The sequence below is a fragment of the Populus alba genome, chromosome 13 (assembly GCF_005239225.2).
Source record: "Populus alba chromosome 13, ASM523922v2, whole genome shotgun sequence".
Taxonomy (NCBI): domain Eukaryota; kingdom Viridiplantae; phylum Streptophyta; class Magnoliopsida; order Malpighiales; family Salicaceae; genus Populus; species Populus alba.
Window position 1 is genome coordinate 8383448 of NC_133296.1, and position 26547 is coordinate 8409994.

At 31.3% G+C, this 26547-nt stretch overlaps 2 protein-coding genes across 5 annotated transcripts; both read left to right on the plus strand.

Moving 5' to 3' along the window:
- Positions 1 to 4212: 4212 nt before the first annotated feature.
- Positions 4213 to 6773, plus strand: LOC118040572 (acyl carrier protein 2, mitochondrial). Its single transcript, XM_035047541.2, has 2 exons — positions 4213 to 4526; positions 6353 to 6773. The coding sequence occupies exons 1-2, from the start codon at positions 4308 to 4310 to the stop codon at positions 6527 to 6529; spliced, it is 396 nt and encodes a 131-aa protein (XP_034903432.1). The 5' UTR covers positions 4213 to 4307; the 3' UTR covers positions 6530 to 6773.
- An 8954-nt stretch (positions 6774 to 15727) lies between these two features.
- Positions 15728 to 23932, plus strand: LOC118040573 (U1 snRNP-associated protein usp106). Of its 4 annotated transcripts, XM_035047542.2 has the most exons (13): positions 15732 to 16078; positions 16188 to 16240; positions 16322 to 16490; positions 16579 to 16642; positions 17280 to 17359; positions 17498 to 17651; positions 18334 to 18395; positions 18526 to 18588; positions 19144 to 19202; positions 19516 to 19597; positions 22219 to 22259; positions 22364 to 22597; positions 23250 to 23932. In XM_035047542.2, the coding sequence occupies exons 1-13, from the start codon at positions 15932 to 15934 to the stop codon at positions 23266 to 23268; spliced, it is 1227 nt and encodes a 408-aa protein (XP_034903433.1). In that variant the 5' UTR covers positions 15732 to 15931; the 3' UTR covers positions 23269 to 23932. The 4 variants fall into 4 exon arrangements, 2 of the variants coding, with proteins under 2 accessions (XP_034903434.1, XP_034903433.1); XR_012167684.1 differs by lacking the exons at positions 22364 to 22597; positions 23250 to 23932 and adding an exon at positions 19341 to 19386 and having other exon boundaries at positions 15728 to 16078; XR_012167683.1 differs by lacking the exons at positions 22364 to 22597; positions 23250 to 23932 and adding an exon at positions 19338 to 19386 and having other exon boundaries at positions 15729 to 16078.
- Positions 23933 to 26547: the final 2615 nt, after the last annotated feature.

The window sequence follows — 26547 nt, forward strand, 5'->3', positions numbered from 1 at the left end:
CATAATTTGAATATAATAATGTTTTTCAATATCAATGATGTACAAAACCGTAATTGAGAATAGTAAATGTGGCACTTGTGAAGTGATGTTTCTTTCCTTTTTAAAATAATTAAATTTATTAAAAGTCAATTTAAAATTTCGAAAGTTCAATTGCAGCCAAGAGAGAAATGAGGGGAAAAAATGAAAAGAAAATGTTGTTTATGTTGAAATTATCAAGATTTTGATGGATGGGATTTTTTGTCAAAAGAAAACAAAATGGATTTTGGCATATTATAAGCAAGTAAATTGAATCCATATACAAAGCTTAGAAGATACATTTTATTTTATTATTGTTTAATTTTTAATTTTTAAGCTTTAGTTCTTTTCTTTTAACCATTAAAGACTTAAACGTTACCGGTTTGGAAGAAATAGATCAAAATGGGATGCAAATTTTCATACTCTTCTTTTCTTTACCTTTTGTTCCTTTAAATAAATGGGAATTCTTCTCACCACAACAACTCAAAGAAATAACTATTATCTTAAAAGAGGCTAACGTAAATTTCTTATGGGTCATGAGATCTAAAGAGCCAGAATTTATTGATGGATTTGAACTCAAAAAGAGTAACCACGAGTAGAGGAATTATAGGGAGAGAGTGGGTAGATCAAGGGTTCTCTTTGAAGGATTTCAACCTTAAACCTGTCTTCCATGGTTTGATGGAAGAGTTAAACCTGAACCAACTAGATCAAGGGTATGAAGGAGAATTCATTTTTCAGCCAACTACGCAGGAATTTACTTGATAATTGATTTCAAGCATTAATATGCTTTCACCTTGTATCCTAGGTATGATCCGGAGAAAGAGAAGTTGAAAGTTGGATTGAATTTGGTGATTATAAGGGAAAAGCTTAATGTGAAAAGGGTTTAATAAGAAATCATATTAAATCTCTAGGCAATAAGAGAAACGAGAGGAGAAAATGATGGTTAGTTTTTTTTTTTTTTTATGGTAAAGTCATAATATTATTATTGTAATGGTTTTTTTGTCATTAAATGAAATATAATGACAAACCTATAAATAATTCAAGAATTTTTGTTGACTTCTTTTTTTTAGAGGATGTAAAGTGTTATAAAGCAATTAAAGTTTAGGATATAAAATATAGTTTTTCAAAACACAAAGGCAAAACAAAAAAAATACAAAAAATATAGTTTCTTGAATTCTCCCCAAATGCTTCTAGGAATATCAAAGATTTTGAGAATAAGCATAAGTGGCTCTCATTGCACTTGTTTAACTATACATATATATATTGCACATTACCTACAGACACCTACATTTATACTCTTTGACATTTGTTCAAACCCAATCTATTGGTCATTCTTCATTTCTTAAATGCTCCTCAACTTATTGTACTAAAGTTTTTAGGACTATTACTTGGTTCTTATATCTTTCACGTATTGAGTACTCTTTCTAAACTAAATACATACCCTTTATAACTTTTAAAAACAAGCATCTTTCCATATCTTGTTCAAGTCCAAAATTTCAATTTTGATTTCAATTCCAATTCTCAAGGAGAATTGACTAACAAACACATCACCAATTATGAGGATTAGTTTCTGCGCCAACCTATAAAAATAGAGACCATGAACTAGCAAATCGATTCAAATATTTTTCAAACATCCTTTATAATCAAACAAACACAACCAACAACCCAGACTTGAACTAGCTATAAACACTTATCGAACCAACAAATTCCGACTAGCCACTCTAATACTAGTGAACACATCACCAAACCATCAAACCCTAACCAACCACTCTAGCCTAAAACCTTTATTGAAACCTCGGCCAACCTGAACCAACACAACTCCATCGAACATCTTCAGCTCTTTCTAACAATATAACATAGTTTTAAAAACAATGGATTAACTTTTATTTGGGTTTAGAAATTGCATTAGTCATGCAAAGAGAGAATTTATGTAAAAATTAAAGAAATTTTCTGATATTTTGTTTGTGAGTATTTCAAACACACACACACTAATCTAACAAGCTTTAGAAACAATTATATGCATGATGAAAGTAAACTAATAAATCTTATTTAAAAAAAAAATTGTTATTCCTATAGCTAATCAATCATTCAAAGACAAAGATTCATTTCCTAGAACCGAAGTAAGTAGAATAAATTAAAAGGGCATGTATCACAATCAATGCTCACGCCTAAGGTTGTTATAATTGAGAGTTGACTCGTAAAATCATATGATTTTACAAGTAAATATATGCTTAACATGTAAAATCACTTTAAAAAACTCAAAAATTGATAAAATCGGGTGAAATCGAATAAAAATACGAGTTTAAAATCATTTTTACGATTTCAACAAAAAACATACACTACTGTATATGTTTTCTCCAGGCTTTAGCCCTCCACAATCCACATCAGCATTAGCCACACACACATACAATATTTACCTTAATCTCTTTCTCTCAGTCTCCACCATTAACCAGCCACCGTGAGATCAATGACTTCCTCTTTATCAACAGCGACAAGACTCCTTTTTTTTTTCCCATCATCAACGGCTTTCTCTTCAGTCTTCATCAACAACGCTTTTTTTTTTTCCATCATCAACAGTATCCTCTTCAGTTTTCATCAACAATGCTCTTCTTTTTTTCCATCATCAACGACTTCCTCTTCACCTTAAGTTGTTTTATTTATAATGTCTATTGAGGCTAAAAGTAACAATGTGATATTCCCCTGTATGAATGCTGGGTTTTTTTTGTCCTGATTGCCCATGATTTTAAATAACAATTTTTCCCTTTATAATGTTTTGCTTGATGGAATGATTAGTATGGTGATTTTGAAGTTTGCTTTGGACAATTCTCACATGCTCTTGCATGCTAGGACATGCTATGTGGTGTTCCATATCTATATTTTTGTTATTTTTTCTTTTTAGTGGGGGTTGCTCAACCTGTATTTCTGTTATATCATCTTAAATGAGCCCTGGTGAATTTCTGCCTACCTTGTATTATTAATTACGCATCTGATTGGTGCTGTAATGAATGTTGGTGTGCGAAAGTGTTGTTAAGCTCGTTCCAATAATTCTATTTCTTTGCAAGTCTTTTCCCTTGTTGATTTGGTTTTTTTAAAAAAAAAAAACTAAAAAAAAATGATCGATCATAGCTAAGATTAATTATCTTTGTTGTTGGAAGCGAGCTAGTATCATCTCTATATTACTACACATATTTCTTTGGAAAGCATGTTCTCATGAGGGTGATGCTTAATTGTTTATGTTGATTTTTTCTTGCTGGAAAGGGATTTTTAGCCCCGACTCCCTTTATGTAGTTGATGGTGTTTCTGTCTTATTTTTTGCCAAAGCTTGGGATGTTGGAAAGAGATTGCATTTTCTCAATTTTCTTGTGGTCTTGGATTGCTTTGCCTAAGCTGTGTTTGTATAATTACAATTTGGTTCCAAAAATCATGTTTGAATTGATTATAGGGCTGATTTAAATTGATTTTTGAATTGCTGAACACATGGCATATGGAAAAATTCCTCTAGTAATAGGTTTGATGTGGGATGACAACATGGTATAAATATTAATAAGAATTCAAGAAAAGTTCAGTGCAAGTATCGTTAAAAAATTATCAATGGAGGCATTTTCCGTTTCAAACATCATTTGGCTTGCAATTATGTTTTTATTTTTATTTGAACTATGTATTTTTAGGTACTTGAACCATATGTGAATTTTTATTTGAATTATGTATAGGAAAAAAATTTTGTGATTTTATAATTTTACAATCTGAGTTTATATTACATTTTTCATATCATGTAAAAAATGTGTTTTGGACAACTTTGCTCACGGCTACTAGTAATATAGAGGAGAAAAAGATTCAAATTAGTAATCAGTTAAACCCTAGCTACTAATTAGTAAATACAGTCCAAGTTAGGAGACATTAATATATAAAATTGAAGATTAACTTTGAGAGAAGTCAACGGGGATGAGGAGGTGGGTTTGGTTTGGCCAATAATACTTTTAAAAAAAAAAATACTAGGTTTTTCTTATAAGATCCGGTTTAATTTAATGATTTTATTTTTTGAAACCAAATCAAACCAAGTCTATAATCTATTTAATGATTTTTAAAATTCATTTAATCAGTTTTCCTTTTAATTCGAAATTGTTTATTTATTTTTTATTTTTTTTACTCGGTTAATCGGTTTTTTTTTTTTACACCCCCGTGGATGGAAATATTTCGCAGTCTTATTAGAAGTGGCAAAGGGTATGTGTGAGTGAGAAAGAAGTGAAGAAGTTTGTTGTGAAAAGAAGAGACAGAGGAAGAAGCAAGTAAAAATGGCGGCGAGAGGAGCTTTGCTGAAGTACCTGAGAGTGAGTGTAAAGGCCTCACCTACTACTAGAAACCCTAACAACAATGGCCTCTTCGGTCTCTCCTTCAATACCATCTGCCGCCGTTTCTCCGAGGAAGTTAGAGGCACCTTTCTTGACAAATCCGAGGTCTCCGATCGAGTTGTCAATGTTGTCAAGAACTTCCAGAAAGTCGATCCTTCCAAGGTAATTAATAAGCTTCTTCTTTTCTTTTTTTTACAAAATCAGATTTAATGCTGACTACTTTTCTTTTCTGGGTACTTGAATCTGTTATACCGTTGATTAAAATAAACCTACAAATTAATGATGTGTTGGTCAAATAAATTGAAAGCTTCATTTTTGTTCTTCTGGGTGTAGGGTTTTAGCTTTTTTGGGTAAATTTTAATCATTATTGCAACTTGAATGAAATGAAGAAGAAGAAGAAGAAGAAGTGGGTGTAATTTTGTGACTGTTCATGTTATTAATCCAATTTCTTTTAGGAAACAAACAAAATGGAAGTTTGATTTATTTGTGTTGTGACTTCTGAGAAGCTGAATTTGTTATGCTCATTTTTTATGACTTCTTAGTCATTGCTCTACTGCTGGCATTTTGAATTCTTGTAGTGTTTCTCACCGGGCTTTGGAAAGTTTTGATTATATGGTTTATCTCAAAGTTGGCAATGTGATGTGAAAGTAAATATTGTTGGATTTACTTTGGAGAGTAAAATCTGTATGGAGGACTTGTAGGCTTAATTAAAATGGTGTTTGATGATTAGTACATCTTGCTAAGTTGAAGACAAATATATAAATTTGTATTCTATAAATGTTCATTCTATTTTTCATGTGTAATCATTGAGTTGATCGGGGCAATCAATGCTGCCTTCGATTGAAATTCTGGCACTCTAGATTAAATGCATGTTTAGGTTTGGTACGTTGGATATACATTGTGGCCTGGTTTTTGAACATTGAGGTATTAGGGTCTTCTGATCTTCAATCTTCAAAATTATGTGATAGAAAGTCCTGTTGCAGTGTTTTTGAATCAGACTATTCTCAAGGAGAAAGTTTATCTGAAAAATATAATGGCATGAAGGTTTTTAGCCCAGAACAGAGTACAGAGTTGGATCATTACTCACCACTGCTTCCAATCTTTCCGTTTGATTTTTGCACCATGATGTGAATCTATCCTTGCTCTCTTTTCCACTTTTTTACATCAAATCGCTTGTAGTGCAGTTGGTCATAATCACTCATTCTCAGTCCTAATGATTGTATCAGAATCGAAGTGTTGTTCCCTTGAAAATTCCTGATTTATCAATGGTTTCCAGCTTATACATTGAATTCTTACACCAAATGATCTCTGTTCTGAGATTTAGATTGCATTGTTTTCTACACCATTGCTAGTGACAATTTTGCTATGTTAAAGGTTTGGATGGCATAGCAATATCTCATGTTCATTCTTTACAACTGGAACTTTGTTTGTTGGATGGATATGATGAATCTTTATAGTATGTTTGATGCCCTAGAATGTGCTGAATTGGTTTGTAGTAGTGCTTGGAGGTTGCATGTCTAATTTAGGAATTTGAGTTGTTATGGAGACTTTATGCAGATATGTTTCTGCTCAAACATGGGCTCGTTGTTTGGATTTCCTATCCCCAGCTATTTAACCCCATTTTCACTGGTTTGTTAGGTCAGTGAGTTTGTTGCCAGGATAGATGAGTTCCTGGAATGGAAATTTGTTTAGTTTGCTGAAGAGGTTTCATTCATTTTTATCCATTATTTTACCTCATTTCCTTACAGTGGAATACAGCGTTGAGAATTTGAATGAAAAATGTAATGCTTCTTAGCATATAGTATTTGGTGTATTTCAACATTTCTTTCTGATGAATCTGTACTCTGTAGGCACTTGTAATTTCTCATTGGATACTTACTTTCAATGCTTGTCTTATCTCATCTTAAAAAAGGGAAAGATTGCAAAGATTCATTATACTGTCCTCTGCATATCTAATTTTGGTTGATATTTATTTTTTGCCTTTTCAGGTTACACCTGATGCCCATTTCCAGAATGATCTTGGGTTAGATAGTTTAGACACCGTTGAGATTGTGATGGCCCTTGAAGAAGAGTTTCAGTTTGAGATCCCAGATAATGAAGCAGACAAGATCAGTACCGTCAGTCATGCCATTGACTTCATATCTTCACACCCTCAAGCAAAGTAGGGGAAGTGCGAACCTGCCGTCTTTACTTCCTTCTTTTTTCTACAAGGATTAGCTGCATGAGTAAAATCTCGTATTTTGGTACCTATTTTTCCTTTGAAAACATGTTTGATATGTCTGTCGATTCATCCATCCTGAATTATGGTTGAAGAGGATTGTTTTCAGTATTTGTGACTTGAATGCTTGCTCATCCAGTTGAAGGGACTTGTAATGTTCTAATGAACCAAACTACTGGTTGACACGAGTTGTTCACGTCTATCTGATATCTTTAATAATAATTAAAAAAGATAGAGGTCATTTCCCATCAAGGTGGTTGGAAATTACTAAAGAAATGCTCCCTGTGATTGGGAAAACATGAAACTAGGTTTTTGGGGCAATTAACCATAAAGATGGTTGGTACAAGTGGTAGTCAGCGTGGATTTGGACAGAAGAAGTCAGTGATTAGGCCATATTGATGCAAGTGCTGAAATGGAATCGAAATCATGGTCCGGTATTTTATCCTCGTGAAATAATTGATGCGCCATTAAAGCTTGTGAAACTATCATAGGAAGTGTTATCCTTTCTTATAAGCGATTGAAGGGGTTTGGTTGTTGTCGGAAGCTCCGTTTCATGTTTATGTCAAATTGGTAAAACCTGGAATCCAACATCTACGAGGACGGTAGCTCAACATTTTCCAACACCACCTTATTGCTATTGCAAGACCAAGCTCCAAAGGAAGCTACCACGTGATTATATATAACACCGTGATTACACTGAATTTCAACACCTTCCAACATGCAAATGGAAGCCTTGTGACGAAGAACAAAAACAAACACTAACAGAAATTAAAAAAAAAAATATATATATATATATATATATATATATATATAGACACGAGCTTTACATGGCATGCATATATATATATATATATGCATGCCATGTAAAGCTCGTGTCTAGTAGCAGAAATTGCAGATTGCAATAACAAGCAATGAAATGGCATAGATTATCCAAGCAGCCCACTTGACACCAGGGGGGAATGGGATTGAAATGATGATGAAAAACACGGTGGCTGCCAGGAAAACTGCAGCTTTACCCAACACTTTGGATGTCCTCGGAAACTTGGTGGGGTTGATAAAATGCGAAACAAAGAGGCAAGAAAAGAGAATTGCAACAAGAATAGAGAGTAAATGCAAGGAATCGAGTTTGGAATGAGTAATTTGGTGAAAATGAAGGGCTATTTCAAGTCCTGATGTGAAGCAGATGCTTATAAGCGTCTTTTGCCATTCCATTTCCTGCTTAGCACGGAACATTTTGACCAGCTCTTCTTCTTCGTCCATGGTGGGAGGTGGTAGCTGCTGTGATTCTAGTTGTCCTGCTCTATGCCAGAGTCGGGACACAGATTCTGGAATTGAAAGAATAAAACCCTTGATAACTCGAGCACCATTCTCCATGGTTTTCCTGTGCTGTGAGCTATAAAGCTTGAGAAGACTAGGAAAGAAACGAAAAAAATAGTCGAAAAGGCATGCTTGTGATGCTGATATTACCAGCTCATTTATACCAGCAGAAAAGAAAGAGATGGAGTCTGTTGATAATCGGATTCGGACCTCATGATGAAGTCATCAACCGAATGTTGGAGTTTGAGAAAAGTCAATCGCACTTGTAAATTTTTCAAAGTCCGATTAATTGCCAGCTCATTTCAGGTCCGATTAAGGTCCGATTGACTTTTCTCAATCTCTACATTTGCCACATAATTTAATTAAAGATGAGTTTTTTTTATAGTTTAACTTTTGAGATGGATCTCAAAATTAACTATAAAAAAAAAATGATTACACCAATTAGAATATTTTAAAAAATATTTAGTTTGGTTTGGTTTGGTTTTGGTTTTATAAGTCCTGAAATCGAAAAACCTTAATTCCAACCAAACCGATTTAGTTAAAAATAAACTAAACCAAATAAAAAAAATCAAATAAAAAAAAAAAAAACCAAATCGAAACAAAACCAAGCCCATCAAAAAATTTAAAAAACAATATAGTTTTTTTTAATTTTAATATAAAATAACCAAAATAAAATTGAAACCGAACTGAACAAAACCAAAACTGGTTGGTAGGTACTGGTTTCAGTTAGATTTTTTATATTTTACAAAATTTTATTTAATTGTTTTTACAGAAAAAACCCGGCCTGGTCCGAAAATGATTTTTTCTAAAAGAAAGCATGGATTTATTGCTTTGGGTACAGCAGAGGCTGTGCATCCAAAAAAAAAAACCTAGAAGAAGAGGAAGAGGTAAAGGAAGAAGGACAAACAAAATTGCCTGTGTTTTTGGTCATCCTGTTTAACAAAATTGCGAGTACAGTTTTCCTTGTAAATTTGATTGCGGAATGGGAAAAATTGAAGATTTATTATCAATATTTGAGCAAATTAAGTTTTTCGCAGTTGAAATAAAAAACCTGTCTTGAAACAGAGACGTGCGTTTGTAGACCTCCTAGAAGAATTTGTTATGCTACCATTCATTTTCATTTTCATTGAAGCTCCAATTTTCGACATTGGAAATCTCATCTGGCAAATCAACAAAATTCCTTCCTATTTTCTGTGACTGTAACTGCCTTTAGCCATATTACCATCATAGCTACGAACAAAAACACCACTCTCGTCTAGTCCATGGCAGCTAGCTGGTTTTGGAGCCCTTATTTGGCTACGAGTGATTTAGCTGGTCAAAAATAAATATTTTATTAAAATATACAAAATAATTTATTTTTTAATATTTTAAAATTTATTTTTAATAACATCATATTAAAATATCTAAAAAATATAAATATTTTAAAATAAAAAAATTATTTTTGAACTGAAAAACAAAACTATACCCAAGAATCTTGGGTTTGGCTGCAACACCTGACCTAAGAGAAATATTTATAATATTAAAAAATAAAAATAAAAACATTAAATTTGCATGACCTAAATTTAAATGAGTCTGACTGCAACACCGAACCCAAAAATATTAGATGCGGGTCTGGCTATAAGGTCGTGTCATAAAAGTGTGATAATTAAATAGATTTATTAAAAAAAACAAAGAAAAAAAATCAACAGGAAGAAAAAAAAACTAATGAAGAAAAGGAAAAAAAAATTGAATTAATTGGGTTAACCCTTTAAACCAAGTTATCCTGTAAAACCTGGGATTCGCGTCATGAAAGTTTGATAACTAAATAGAAAAAAAATTAATGGGTTTAACCAAAATTAACTTGGTTAACCTATCAAACCAAGTTAACCTGTCAAGCCCAGGATACGTGTCATGAAAGTATGAAAAGTCTGAATAATTAAATAGAAAAAAAATTAACTTTAACAAACTAAACTAAATGAAAAAAATAATTCGTCAAATCAGGTTAACTCATCAAACCCGAGATCCGTATCATAAAAATTTGATAACTAAATAAAAAAAAATTTAACATTAACAAACTAAATCAAACAAAAAAAATTCATTGAAAAAAAAAAAAAAACATAGTTATATAATATAATATAATATAATATAATAATAAGTAAATATATCAATAAAAGGCGTGACATGCCCGCGCGATGCCGCGGGTTTATGGCATGCTTGTGCATTATCGTGGATTTGTGAAAAAAATCATATAAAAAAAACTGTTACCATCCACAATATTTTAAAGGAAAAAACTACAAAGTTATATTATCAACTAGCTCAATATTAAAAAAACAAAATCGACAAAAATAATTATGAAAAAAAACACAAAAAAAAAAAGAAGATGATAATTTTGGAAGAAAAAAAAGGAAAAAAATAATAAAAAAAAGGAAAAAAAAAACCATGTGAGGAAAGTTAAAACTAAATTTTCAACAAACTCAATATTAAAATCATTTAAGAAAACAATGTACCAGTCTATAATGTTTTGTGAGAAAATATACAATTATAATTTTCAACCAGCTCAATATTAAAAAAAAAATCAACAAAGATCATTTTGATAAATATAAAAAAAACGAAAGGAACAAAAACATGCAGGGAAACACTATAACAATCTATAGTGTCTCATGAGAAAATCTACAGTTGTAATTTTTAACTAGCTCAATATTAAAAATAATAAAAACTACAAAGACAATTTAAAAAAAAAAGAACATAACAAAAAAAATCATATGGGAAAAACATTGTAGCAATCAATGATGTTTCAAGAGAAAAAAAGCTAAATTGTCAACCAACTCGGTATGAAAAAAATAAATTTGACAAAAACATATTTGGAAAAAAAACATCGATAAAAAAAACATGTGGGGAAATACAATAGCAAGGCAAAAATCATGTGGAAAAACACTGTAGCAATCTATAGTGTTTTAAATAACTATAAAAGCTAAATTCTCAATCAACTTAATATAAAAAAAAAAATCACAAAGATAATTCTGAAAAAAAAAATTATTTAATAAAAAACCATGTAGAGAAACACTGTAGCAATCTAGTGTTTTAAAGAAAAAAATTAAAAAACTACAATTCTCAATCAGCTCAATAGTAAAAAAATAAAATCAACAAAAATAATTATAAAAAATATATATATAAAGAAGAAAGACAATTTTGGAAAAATTTAAAAAAAAAAAAAAAAAGTGGGGAAAGCTAAAGCTAAATGCTCAACCAACTCAATATTGAAAAAATAAATTCGACAAAATTGAAAAAATAAATTCGACAAAGATAATTTAAAAAAAAAAATATGTGGGGGAAACACTGCAGCGAAACAAAAACCATGTAAGGAAACACTATAGTAATCCATAGTGCTTTTTTTTTTTTAAAAAAAAAAAAAGCTACAAAGTTAAGTTCTCAACCAGATCAATATATAAAAAAAAATCGACAAAGACTATCTAAAAAAAAAAACAGAAGTCAACAAAGATAATTTTGAAAAAAAAAATATTTTAATAAAAAACCATGTAGAGAAACACTGTAGCAATCTAGTGTTTAAAAGAAAAAAAAATTAAAAAACTAAATTCTCAATCAGTTCAATAGTAAAAAAAAAAAATCAACAAAAATAATGATGAAAAAAAAAATATAAAGAAGGAAAGACAATTTTGGGAAAATTTAAAAAAAAAACGAAAAAAAAAAACGTGGGGAAAGCTAAAGCTAAATTCTCAACCAACTCAATATTGAAAAAATAAATTCGACAAAGATTATTTAAAAAAAAAAAAACATGTGAGGGAAACACTGCAGCCCAAACAAAAACCATGTAAGGGAAACACTATAGTAATCCATATTGTTTTTTTTTTAAAAAAAAAAAACTACAAAACTAAGTTATTAACCAACTCAATATATAAAAAAAACCACAAAGACTATTAAAAAAAAAAACATAAGTCAATTTTGGGTAAAAAAAAGGAAACAAAAGCGGAAAAAAAAAACACGTGGGTAAAGCTACAGTATTTTAAAGAAAAAAACTAAAAAACTAAATTTTTAACCAGCTTAATAGTAAAAAAATAAAATCAACAAAAATAATTCTGAAAAAAACTAAAAAAAAAATAGAAAATATGTAAAAAATGACAATTTTGGAAAAAAAGAAAAACAAATGAAAAAATAAAAAACACATGTGGGGAAAGCTAAAGCTAAATTATCAGCCAGTTCAATATTGAAAAAATAAATTCGATAAAGATAATTTTTAAAAAAAAATATATGTGGGAAAACACTGCAGCAAAACAAAAACTATGTAGGGTTTCCACTGTAGCAATCCATATTATTTTTTTAAAAAAAAAATATAAAGCTAAATTCTCAACCAACTTAATATAAAAAAAAATCTACAAAAACCATTTTGAAAAAAATAAATAAATCATAAAAAAAAACAATGTATGAGAATATTATAGCAATCCATAATGTTTTTAAGAAAAAAAACTACATAGTTAAATTTTCAACCAGCTCAATATTTAAAAAAAAATAAAAAAGATAATTTTGAAAAAAAAAAAAAAAAAAAGAAAAAAAGAAGAAGAAGAAGAAGAAGAAGTTAAATTTGGGTAAAATAAAAGGAAAAAAAACATGTAAAAAAAAAGAAGAAACAAAACAAAAAAAAAAAAGTGAAAAAAAACCTGCTACAGTAAAAAAACCTACGCGTTTTAGTGTTCTTATATATATATATATATATATATATATACAATACTATAAAAGGTTTGAAGAAAGTATTATAATTCTCTCACTACATTTTATTTTCATTGGATTACTATTTTTTATTTTTTATTTTGTTTTACATGCTTGTTTTGTTCTACATCGAAAAATTATTATTGATTTTATTTTTATAATATTGAGCTGGTTGAGAATTTAGCTTGATAGTTTTTTAAAAAAACACTGTTGATTGCTACAATGTTTTTTCTATATGTTTTTTTTTTTTTCTCTATTTTTTTTTTCAGAATTGTTTTTGTTAATTTTAGTTTTTTCCATATTGAGCTGGTTGATAATTGAGCTTTGTAGTTTTTTTCTTGAAAAAAAACATTATGGATTGTATAGTATTTCCCCACATGATTTTTTCTTGCTACAATGTTTCCCCACATGTTTTTTTATCGATTTTTTTCCAAAATTATCTTTATTGAATTTATTTTTTTCATACCGAGCTGATTAAAAATGTAGCTTTATAGTTTTTTTTCTTTAAAACACCGTTGATTGCTAAAGTATTTCCTCACATGATTTTTTTTGTTATAATTTTTTAAAAAATTATCTTTATCAATTTTATTATTTTTAATATTGAGCTGGTTGAAAATTATAACTGTAGATTTTCTCATAAAACACTATAGATTGTTACATTGTTTTCATACATAGTTTTTTTTTCCTTTCATTTTTTTATGATTTTTTTTAAAATTATCTTTACTGATTTTTTTTTTTTAATATTGAGTTGGTTGAGAATTACAATTGTATATTTCCTCACAAAACACTATAGATTGTTGCAGTGTTTCCTTACATGATTTTTTTCAAAATTATCTTTGTCTATTTAATTTTTTTAATATTAAGCTGGTTGAGAATTTAGCTTTATAGTTTAATTTTTCTTGAAAATATTGTGGATTGTAATAGTATTTCTCCATATAATTTGTTTTAATTTTTTTTTTCTACAAATCAATGACAATGCATAAACATGTCATAAGCCCGCGGCGCGCACATGCATGGCAACTGGTGTGTGTGTGTGTGTATACATATAACATAACTGACACAAACATATTTCTAGAATAAAATTTAACATGTGCCATAGGCAGAATAAAAACCTACTCTTATAGTCCATAAGAACAGCCTACGAACTCTCCTTCCTCTATAAAAACTAAAGAAGCAAAATCTAGGGTTTTCTAGTATACATGTTGCCGCTACGGAGTGTGAGCATCTTTTTGCGAGCAAGTTTTGACCAATTTAAATAATTAACAAAACATTGAGTATATTTGGATGGATTTAGGAATATGACAATTATATCATTTAATTTTTGACTTGTCATACCTGGATCTTGAATTGCTATTATCAATGTAATCGGTCAACCGATTTGCTTTATATGGTTGATCGGTTAATCTGTTAAGGTTATTTCAGCCTTCTCTTTCAAATCTACCTCTTGCTCCCTTTTCTTTGCTTTGTTCACATCCTCTATCTCCTTGAGAATATCGATAACCATTTTGCTTTGGAAAAAACACTTATGCACCTACATCCTCTTGAATCTTATTGATTTTTTTTTATGGGCTTGTAATTTTCTTATGAGACCTTGTATTGCAAGAACACCCATATTTTTATGATTCTTCTATCATGATCACCACATAATAGAACTTCTTTTGTAGCAAGCATAGGATTTTATCTACCACACGTGTCTTCCACCTTCTCCTTATATTTCTTTAATTGATTGTATATGACCACTACTCTTGTAAAATATTCTGAAATATTCTCCAATTTAAACATATATAACTTTTCAAAGTCACCACGTAGCTTTTGTAAACATATATTTCGCACATCGTTAGCTACTTAATTTGATTCTTATAACTTCACATACATGCTTGACAATGGTTGTGTTGGCCACTATCCTAAAAGTGGCATCATCTAAATATCGATGGATGATTTTGAGTGCTTGTTGATCCTTTTTTTATGTCTTTTGCACGACCCTTTTTTGAGCTAAAGGCAATGTTGTTTTATTTATAGGCTCTTCAAAGTTTTTTTCAAACGTCTCTCATACATTTTAGGAATCTATTTAAGCTTTTACTTAACACATTAAGTTTCACAGTTATCCTTTGTCGACCTAGTATACTGAAGTGGAAAGTTTGGATTTGTCATGTCAGATAATCAAACCTAAACTCCTATATTTCTTGTTGAAAGTAAAACATATGTGGTATAAAATCAATACAGCAAGGTCAAAAACTAAAGAAGATGAAGAAGGTTGTTAGGAATGTATATTTTTATTAAGTGTTTCTATCTATGCTCTCTTGTCGATTCTCTTTTTTTTTTGTGCTTATTCATAATGTTAAATTATAAACTCTTTTACAGATATAAAGTTCTAGACAATATATGAGTTAAACTAATACAAAAAAATTCTAATCTAAATAAAAAAATTATTATGCCAACTTAACCAGTTGACTGGTTCTCAACCATTTTTGATTGATTCTCAACTGTCTTTGAATTGGATGATCGATTTTTAATTGGTAGAACGATTTTTTTGTTCTTTATAAAAATAAAAATTTGGTGAACTTCAAATAATAGAGGTGGCAAATAGGTCCCTAAATTGGTTGCCGGCAAACAGTCGAGCTTACATAGAGCTTATAACACCATCAAATAAGAACAATGTCTCTTTTGCACAATTATTTCGGACTCAAACTGATGCAGTTGTAATAAGGATTGCCTCATAAGCTCTAATTAAAGCTCATAAGATTGTTTTATTATTTCTTGTTTTTTTAAAAAAAAAACTATTATTTTCTGAGTATTTTTTATGTTAAAGAAATGTAATCCAACTATTGGTGCAACGCAAGTTTTATGAATTATAAACATGTTTGATATTATAATAGTGGTTATTTTTAAAGTATTTTTTATTTAAAAATATATTGAAATATTATTTTTAATTTTAATGTATTAAAATAATCAAAAACATATAAAAAATTTAATTTTTAAAATGTTATAAAAATATTTTTCCAACCTGAAAATAAAAACAAAAAAAAGGGTGGTAACGTGTAGAGTTATATCAGCTACTCTGAAACACTCGAGGATACTAATTCTTTTAATTTCATAATAATAATAATTAATTTAATAACAAAAACCTCGTATATATTTTGGAGAAGTCTATCTACCAAAAACCCAACTATTGTAATTTAAGAAGAAGAAAATCTCTCAATCAAACCCTGGTGATAGAGAGACTCGTCTCTCTCTCGATCTCAACAAAACAAGCATACAGAGACAAAGAGAAAGCAAGAAAGCAAGCAGCAGCAGTGTCTGTCTCTCTCAGTCGAGATTGGAGAAATAGAAGATGGATGCGATGAGGAAGCAGCTGGATGTGCTCATGGGAGCGAATCGAAACGGCGACGTAAGAGAGGTCAATCGCAAGTACTACGATCGTGATGTTTGTCGCTTGTACTTGGTTGGCCTTTGCCCTCACGAGCTCTTCCAACTAACGGTATTATTTTTATTATTCTTTACATCTATTTAATCCATATCTAACATTTCTTCATCGATTTCTAAAAACCCTAACGTAATGTCTGCGTTTTTTTGTTTTTGAATTTCAGAAAATGGATATGGGACCATGCCCGAAAGTCCATTCCTTGCAGCTGAGAAAAGAGTATGCTTCACATTTATTTGTATTTTATTTAGTTATTAACAAATGTTGAATTTATACAAGTGGAAGTTCTTTTCACACTAGTTATGAAGAAGCGAGGGCGAAAGGTGTTGATAGCTATGATGTGGAGTTAGAGAATGTTATTGATAAGCTTATTGTCGAATGCGATAAGAAAATCGGTAGAGCACTTAAGCGTCTTGAAGATGAGGACGCCAAGGCAGCTATTGCTATTTCAGTCACTGAGGTTACCCAGGTGATGGGCAGCAGCATTACCGCTCTTTTGATTTATTTCCCTTTTATGTCATTTTGTTTTTTAAGTAATTTGATTTTTTAAATTGCAGACTCCTGAGGTTATTGAGCTGTCGAAGAAGATTAAGGAGAAGCTGAAAGAAGCTGACAAATATGGTGAGATTTATGAGAGCTACTTCTTTAAATTCTTGTATTTTAAGAATCCTTTGTTAATGATTCTATGAAATATGTTCGATTCTTGTCCTTCTGTTAATGTTTAGAATGCAGTAACATTTTCCAGGAAAACTTGGCACTTTGGGTTTACATCAGAATGCTAATTATCTTGAAGGTTCCTGTTGTGAGCTAGTTTATGTGCTGAATTAACTTGCTAGAATGAAGTATAGTCCTTTGTAGACGATAATCGCTTCTGAGTATTTATCTTTAGTGGATTATATTTACTAGGTATCATGAGAATATTGGAGTGTTTATTCATGTCCCCAATGTTGATGAAAAGTCTACCAATTAGCAATTATTTAGAACATTGTTGTTGTACATATTGAAGGAGTATGAAATAGTTTTAAGTTTGTCAAAGTTATTGGGATAGCTTGTTGAGTGTTATACAGTTGTCCTAACTGTTACCTTTTTGTTTGATTTAGAATGTAAGCTGTCTTTGCTGTAGCATGTATATAAACTAATGTGGATAGTGTGTGCATGGATTTTACCTTTGTTATTTCTTGAAAAATTAAGTGTATTTGGGTGTGAATTGGCTTGTGTTGGTTTTGTACTGACATAAAATCTTGCTATAAATCTGCAGATCTTGAAGGCACAACAGATTTTAAGATTCAAGCTTTGGAAGAAGTGGAAAAACTCAGAAGTGAAAGAGCAGAGAAGCAGGTATAGAGTATCTCCTTAGCTTGTTGAGGCCACTGTTATCTTCAGCATAGGCTTGTATGATTTTTTCCCAAAAGAAAAAATATTTCTGCAATCTTGAATCTCATTATGACTTCTATGCATGTGGCAATCTTGTGTCAGTCTGCACAACTTTTGGAGGCCTTCAATAAAGACAGGGCTTCTTTACCTCAACCTATGCCAAATCCACCACCATCAGCACCAATACCACTACCTGCTCCTGATCCTCGCACCCAGGAGATGATAAATGAGAAGCTGAAGAAAGCAGAGGATCTTGGTAAGATGCTAGTTGGTTGTACTTGTTTGTCTTTGAGGTTCCATTATATGTTTCAAATTAACGCAATATACTTATGTTCAATGCTTGTTTCCCATTGTGGTTGTGTTTTTCAAAGCTATAATAGTTATTTCTCCATGTTATCTTCCTTACTTTCCTAAAGAACAAAAGGACTAAATATAGAAAGATCCGAGAAGAAATAGTATTCAGTGACTAGCTCTTCTCATTTTATTTATTTAACATCCTCATGCATTTATAACTTGTTGGAAAATATAGCACTCTTACTAGGTTCCTTGACACCAATTGTCAATATGATGCCAAACCATGTCTGTGCTTGTCAACAGATAAAGAGAACAATGCATTGGAAAAGAATACATCGATCAATTTCATTAATGTGCTACTGGGTTTGGTTGAGTTGGGCTTTGTTAAGTTTCATATTTTTAGAGATGTATAGTTGAATGGAGAATGTTAGCATAATGCTCTTTTGAGCCTTATTTGGTTGTATGAGACACTATGCTTGAAAATCTAGTGGGCTTTAGGATTTATGTCTTTGTGTTGCATGCACAGTCTCCTGTGTGCAGTTTAGAGATTTGGGTGACTAAAATGTTTTATATTTTACCCTGCATTTTACCCATTTATTTCCAGTATGTCTTGTGCAGTTCTCAAAATCTTATTCATTCTTCAGGTGAGCAAGGGATGGTAGATGAGGCTCAAAGGGCATTGGAAGAGGCCGAAGCACTTAAAAAGGTTCTTAATTTTTAAATTTTGGCTTACGTTAATGTTGACCCTGGTGCTTTACTCCTTTCTATATATCTTGATTTATTTTATTTCTTTGGTGTATTTCTACCACTTAATACTTGTATTCTCTTCTTTTCAGCTTCCTGCCAGGAAGGACCCTACTGTGGATTCCTCCAAGTATTCTGCTGCTGATGTGCGCATTGTGAGTATTTCTACTAGTTTTAATTTATCTGACTTCTCCCTCTTTTTGTTATTTTTCAATTCCAAAGGAAAAAAATCGAAAATGAAAATGACAAAGGTCACCAGTCTACAAATGAATCATGCCATTTTTTTTATCATAGTATTAAAAGAAAAGCTAGAGCTATGCATTTTGAGACCTGATGCATCAAATAACAACCTGACTGCTTAGGCTTGTGTACTCTTCTCAAAAGTTTTTTCATGTAATGTGAACATTCTTACATAACCATCAGTTCCAGTCAAGAACATGCATGTTCCAATGGGATCTTTGTAAGTAGTCAATGTCTTTAATCCTTTCAATAGAAATTTTACAATTATTCAGTTGAAATGTGCTTTACTTAAGCATGCAGCCTGCTCCCCCCGCCCCCCCTTCAAACCAAAAAAAAAAAAGGAAAAAAATTATTTTGTAGTGGCAACGTCGGAGAATTTGGTTATTAAGGTCGGTCCATGCTTACTAATCTGGGTTCTCTATGCTATCCACTAATTCACCAAATCTGACTCCTATTATTTTTTGTCTCAGACTGATCAGAAGCTACGTGTTTGTGACATTTGTGGAGCTTTTCTGAGCGTGTATGATAGGTATAATTTTTATATTCTCCCTCCAAACAAGTGCAATCCTTTCCCTTTTTTTTTCCTTTTCACGAGGGAAACAAATAGTATTTGGGTTTCAAGTGGTTCAGCTTTTGACCCAACTATATACCTCCTTGTTACCAGCAGGCTTTTGGGCCCAGTTTTACGAGGATAACTTTTGCAGCTAAAGAATGTGCGTCATTTTCTGTTTTATATATTTGTAGATCATGATATTGTTAGAATATCATGGGGCAACTTATTATGCGTGCACTTCCCTTTCATTGTTGACATCCTTTTGAAAATGTCTCTCTGCTCTTTTCAGTGACCGACGACTTGCAGATCATTTTGGAGGGAAGCTTCATTTAGGCTATATGCAAATTCGTGAGAAACTCACAGAACTTCAGGTATGGAAAATGAAAAAATTGCTTGCTTGGACTATTTGTCAATAGATCCATTTTCTTTCACAGCTTGTTTTTTCAGGTTAATTGTGCAAAAACTGGAAATCTGTGTGTTTAGGGGCGGAGTTAGGATTATTTGTTAGGGGTAGCCAAAAATAATATAACAAGATATAATATTTGTTTTAATTTATTATACATGAGTTGTAAAAAAAACTAGCACGATTTAGTTTTATTCAAATAACTTATTACAAACATATAATGACCTTTGTATAAGGTAAAAGGTTTGGAGCAATACCAAATTGAGTCAAAGCAATGAAGTTAATTTCATCTTCATTATGTATCCATCACTTTAATGTTGTTGGTCTTTATACCTATCAAATATAAACATACAAAGTATATAAGAAACATTAGCTAAAGTGAAGCATTATTTTATGTTTGATGAACTTTGAAATAAAGTAAAAAATAATAAAGAATGATTCTTACATGTTTATTTTAATTGTGTTCATCGTTCTTTCATAGAATAGAAATCATCGATTATCATATCAATTATGAATCTTTCAGCAATTTCTTTTACTATATAGACAATCAAATAATTTGCAAGAAAATCATCCTCTATCCGATTGCGAAGTCTTGTTTTAACAATCTTCATCGCTGAGAAAGCTCATTCAGTGGTTGTTATTGAAACAAGAAGAGTTAAAATAAATCGAATCAACCTGTTAATTAGTGGATAAATATTTTTCCTTTTTTTTTCCAAAAAAAAATCAATTCATTTTATTTTGTCCATGGTTCAACCTAAAATCAAAACATATATCGTGAGAAAAAATTAATAATTTTGGTGGCTCTGCTAAAAACAAAACATAAAAAAAATCCAAGCATAATCAAAACAAACCAATAAAATATATCTAATTAATTAAGAAAAAAAAAATCACTATCAAGAATTCAAAAAACAATTGTTAAAACTAGCAGATCTGAAAAACAAAGAGCAAAAATAATAAAATTATAAAAAAAACCTTATCAAATTCTTAATAAACATCTCAAAAGAAAATAAAAATATATTTTAAATTTAAGTTATCAATACCCAATTACCTTGTTTTGTTTAATGAAAGATGAATTAATCGGCACTCTACTTCAATCTTTCCGCAAATAAATTTTATTTGTGATTTGTATCGATTGGCTGTGCTGCAAACATTTATATTAGGGTTGTAGGGAGAGAACGTAGCAAAATACATTGATAACTTTATATTTTTCTTCTTTCCATGTAGGCATGTAGGTACCATAAAATCAAGGCAAAGTCAAAAGAATTCAAAAGTAAAGCAAAGGATAGCAAATATATTTACTGTATGCAGGACCCATGTCATTAAATAATATTACAGCTCCTCACATTGAATTACCAAATAATAAAACATAAATGACTAGGCCCCTGCTTGCCACCCTTTCATTCCGCCCCTGTGTGTGTTGAACATACCAAAACCATTTCAATTGCTTATGGTCCCCAATTCTCTATTAATGAAACTCATATGTTCAAAATTCTGCTGCAGTTTACGCATTAAAAGCAATGGCTAGAATTGGCATGCTGTGCTATGTGGGATAATCATTGTTGTTTTACCTCATCTTTGGGATGTCTTTGACTCGGTATTGTGAATATGTTGGCTCAGGTGCTGGTATAATATTTCACATTATACTGTAGAGATTCTCAGTTCGTATTTGATCTGAGTTTTTCTGACCTCAAAGAAGAATAACCTGTTACTGTTTATTTTTCTTTCCTTTTCCTTTCCTAACCTGGTATGGCTGCTGAACTTGGAAAGGCAGTAACTCTTTGCAAAAGACACCTGCTGTATTGGTGTCAAATGTGCAAATACATTGTGTCTAATCTGTATGTGTAGATTGGCATTCTGTATGCTAAAAGATCATTAGATGTTGGATGTATCCTAGTATTAATCTTGTCAAAAGTTAAAAAATTTTGTTTCATGATTGCAAAATATCTGATTTTTGCTGACCTTTTTTTGGAAGAGAATATGTGGATCTTGATCAAAAGTATTACAAAAAGTTCTGATTTGGTTTGTCAAAGAAAGCAGAATAGAAGATGATTTAATAAACCAGACTTCTTTCTTCTTCTTTTTCCGCAATTTAGTTTGAGAAATATTATTTGAGTCTATTTTGTCAAAGCTGTATTCTTGAACTTGGGTTAACACTGATGGTGTATGGTATTGTTGTGATCTGGCTGTTGTAGTTGCAACTTACTGAAAAATTGAGAAAAAAAGGGGTAAAGAGGTAAGGAAAAAGTAAAATAACCTTCACTTGCTGTTTATTTTACTGAAGATTTTCTTTATGTGTGTTACCCTTGTACTTGTTGCATTTGTGCATGTATTTCAGTCTACATTTTCCTTATCATTAACAAGTTTTCCTGTTTGGGCCTTTGGATGGTGTTGGACAGCTTGTTTGTTTTGGAGTGCTAAATTTATTGTGAAACAATGCTCAACTGTTCAAACATTTGCAGTTGGATATAGCTGTTCCACTCATTAAACCAGTGGCAGTTTTTGTTTGGGCTTGATCATCTGTATATCAAGTGAAGTGATATTTCATTTTATTAAAGAATGATTTTCAATTCTTCACAATTAATTTTCTAGGAAAACAAGCACCGCAAGGGTGACCGGTACGATGATAGAAGGTATTCTCATTTAAGCTATTATTTGACAGATCAAGTTTCTTATTGCAATTTTCTTCTGTCTTTCCTTCCTTGACCTTCACATTACTGATATTTCTATCTTGTAGATCAAAAGAACGGAGTAGAGACCGTGACAGAGAATCAAGCAGGGATCAAGATCGGGGAGATAGCCGTGACCGGGGGAGGGATTATGATCGAAGGAGCAGAGATCATGACAGGTATAATGACCGGGATCGTGGATATGATCGTGAACGTGAGCGCTCCCACAGTTATGATTCAAGAAGTCTTCGCAGATCACGTTCTCGATCTAGGGAACATACAAGGGATTATGATCGCCATAGGTAATTCACCCCTGTATTATTCTGTCTATTTCTTGTTTCATTTGTTTTTAAATCATGACTGCTTATGTCTTTTAACTGATTTTATTTTTTATTAGAGGTGGATAAACGTGTTTGTTGTTTTTAAATCTAACAAAAATCATTTTGGAGTTCAAGTAGTTATTATTTTTGTGAGAAGTTTTTGTTATGCATCCACACGCTCCACTTTGGAAATAGAAATGATTCCTAGCATATTATGACTGGAAGATTTCCACATGATGTCAATTAGTATATTTCTAAAGGGAGCAATTCTTAAGATGGTACCTCCCATATTGCAAAATTTTATTTTACAAAAATAGATTTCAACTGTTACTAATTCAAGTTACTAGGCTTTAGCTCTTACATCTATCATCACTAAAGCTGTTTCCTTCGCATACAAACCAATCCACTCAGACAGTCCTGTGTTTACAAAATTAGATTTCAACTGTTAAGAATTTGATTGCTGTTACATTTGCTGTAGCACCCCAGACATAATGCTTCCCCTAGACTATTCAGTTAACATGTTAGCATGTTTGGTCACTGCAATGTGGATTATTTGATTGTTTTTGGTTCTTTTGTTCTAACTGTTTATAGTGCGAGCATGTTACTGATGGCTTCCTAATTCTCACTTTTTCAGGCGCTATGACCGATATTAGGATCTTGTTGTTGAGCAGTTGGGTATGGAAATTTGTGTTTGTTGCCTCGGTCAGTAAACTTGTGGTTTTGAATCTCAAGTACGAGTTTCTGTCTTTCTGATACTTTCAGTGGAGTTTCAGTTGTCTGCTAATATCGGGGACACCGGAGTTGAACTGTTTTCTAAGTTCTTTATGTTTATAGTCATTCCTGTGCAACATGAATTTCAGAGCTGCGCGCCCTTTTCATTCTTCTCCTATTATTATCCTTGCCTCCCCTCCCACTCACACAATTGTCATGCGTGGCTCAGCCAGAGCTAGGGTTTTATCTACAGAAATTTCCTTACCCTTGATATAGTTTAGATTCAGCTCTAATGGCTTTATGCTACCGGTGGCGTTGAGGATGCTGCTTTGACAAGTTGTAATTCTTTTTCCATGACAACAAATTCACAAGCTTTATTTTTGGGTTTGGGAAAGTTGGATTGGGTTGCCCAGCATGAAGATGGTACCTGTTTACTTTCTATATTTGCTAAGTAACGTAGTTTGTTTTTTTTTTTTTCCCCACCAGAGTGAAAATCAGGACACGTACATTCTAGATAAATGTTAGTAAAAAGTGTCCGTCCAGCCAGATGCAGCTGAATTCGATCTTGTTTTTCAAATTTGCCTGCTATTTTGGATCTTCTGAGCATGTGCACTCTCTTGGTTTTGAAAAATACCGAGATTGCTACAAATATAGGTGCTTTTGGGTTCATCACCTTTATTTTTTCCTCTTTCTATAGGGGCTCAAGATCCAAGATGATTGTTTCTTTACTTTTTCTGAAAAGTTGAAGCAAGAAATGTGGTTACTGGTAGATTTTGTTAGCTCCTCGATGAACAAAAGTTAATCTTATTGAAATCTACAACTACATTCAATTTGCCATTGTTCAGCTTAAATTTCATTTTAGTAGTGGGTAAAGTGCCAATTCTTTTGCTTGCACGTTATAATGTCTACTGAAATGTTGTAAAAAAACAGTTGTTACAAATTTAGCTATTTGCAAGCGGGTAAAAGGCACGTTCTATCATTGTAGTACTTTTTTGTCTTTTTTTTATTTTTTTAAATTTGCCCCGTCGCTCATTTTAGATTCCTACCCTCGACTTGTATCACCGTTAGGGATGTGGCCTTATGTCCGAACTCTGTTATTGTTTGCAGTTGTCTTCTGCGTAATTTATGTCCAACGAAATGGTTCATCCTTCGGGGTTCTCATAGTATTGGTTTCTTTTTAGAAGAAAGGTTTTGATTGTTGTTTAAAGTATTTTTTATTTAAAAATATATTAAAATAATATTTTTTTTATTTTTTAAAAATTATTTTTGATATCAATATATTAAAATATTTAAAAATATATTACTTTGAAGTATAAATAAATAAATTTTTTTTAAATATATTCAAAAATATTTTTGGAACTCAAAGGTTTTAGTCAGTAATGTCCAAGTGACTACTGCCAAACACTCGTTTTCCTTCCTTGTCGCCTGTAGTATGGATTTATACAATTAAGAAAACAACAGGAGCAAGCTCTTGAAGCTGAGCGTGAAACTACTCTTGTTTACTGGTTGAACCCTATATGTCATCTCTAGATGATGACCTTTTTAACGATGTCAGACAGCGTTGCGCGTTTTTTCTGCTTATCATGCATTGGAGGGGTGTTTTCAAATGTGAAAGATGCTTTGCTGAGGACTTATATTTGATCCGCAATGCTTTTTTGTTTTTTTTATAACCCGGGATGTCCGGGCCAGCTTGCGCGCACCACAACTAATCCCCGGATTCACTGAACATCCTGCTAGCCCAATGAACATGTAAGGCACCGCGATGACGACAAGCATACACAAGTGGGACTTGAACCCTGCTGTGGAGAAAAGAAACAAGTCCCTTCAACTATTAGGTCACAATCCCATGTGTTGCAATGCTTTTTCTACCACCAAGAAAGACGTCTAATGTTTCATTCTAAACTGTTGAAATAAAATACAAATGGAAAAATGGTACGTGTTATTTAATGAAAACTATTTAATGTATGCTTTTTCTCATTTGATTTAGATATTTGAGATTGAAAATAAATTTAGTTAGTAAAATTTGGAACATTGGAGCCCGAGTGACGTGCAGCCGGATCCAGTCGAGAACCCCACTGATTCCGGGCCCTGCCTCACCATGGCTAATGCTAAGAGAATTTTTGAAATGAAAAACTGAGAAAATTATATACCCTAGAAAATATTTTTAAAAAATAGTACACTTTATATATATATATATATACTAGACATTTGACCCGCGCGATGCCGAGAGTCATTTTTTTTTGCATAAAAAATATTAAAACAAATAAAAATTTAAAAATCTTGGGTTTTTCTACAAAGTTATACCCAAGAAACTTGGGTTTGGCTGCAACGCCTGACCTAAGAGTAATATTTATAATATTAATAATAAAATTAAACTTGCATGACCCAAGTTTAGGTGAGCCTGGCTGCAACACCGAACCAAAGAATATTGGATGTGGGTCTAGATATAAGGTCGTGTCATAAAAGTGTGATAATTAAATAGATTGATTAAAAAAAACAAAGAAAAAAAATCAACATAAAAGAAAAAACTAATGAAAAAAAAAGAAAAAAAATTGAATTAATTGGGTTAACCCTTTAAATCAGGTTATCCTGTAAAACCTGGGATTCACATCATGAAAGTTTGATAACTAAATAGAAAAATAAATGACGGGTTTACCCAGAATTAACTGGGTTAAGCCATCAAACCAAGTTAACTCGTCAAGCTCAGGACACGTGTCATGAAAGTATGAAAGTCTGATAATTAAATAGAAAGAAAATTAACTTTAACAAACTAAACTAAATGAAAAAAATAACTTGTTAAATCAGACTAACCCATCAAACCCGAGATCCGTATCATGAAAATCTGATAACTAAATAAATAAAAAATTTAACATTAACAAACTAAATCAAACAAAAAACAATTCATTAAAAAAAAATTAAAAAGAAAAAAAAGGAAAAAAATAGTTATATAATATAATATAATACAATATAATAATATTTATATTTATAATTATAATTATAATATAATATAATAATTATAATTATAATAATATAATATATTAATAAGTAAATATATTAGTAAAAGACGTGACATGCCCGCGCGATCCCGCGGGCTTGTTGCATGCTTGTGCATTATTGTGGATTTGTGAAAAAAATCATATAAAAAAAATTGTTACCATCCACAATATTTTAAAGGAAAAAACTACAAAGCTATATTCTCAACCAGCTCAATATTAAAAAAA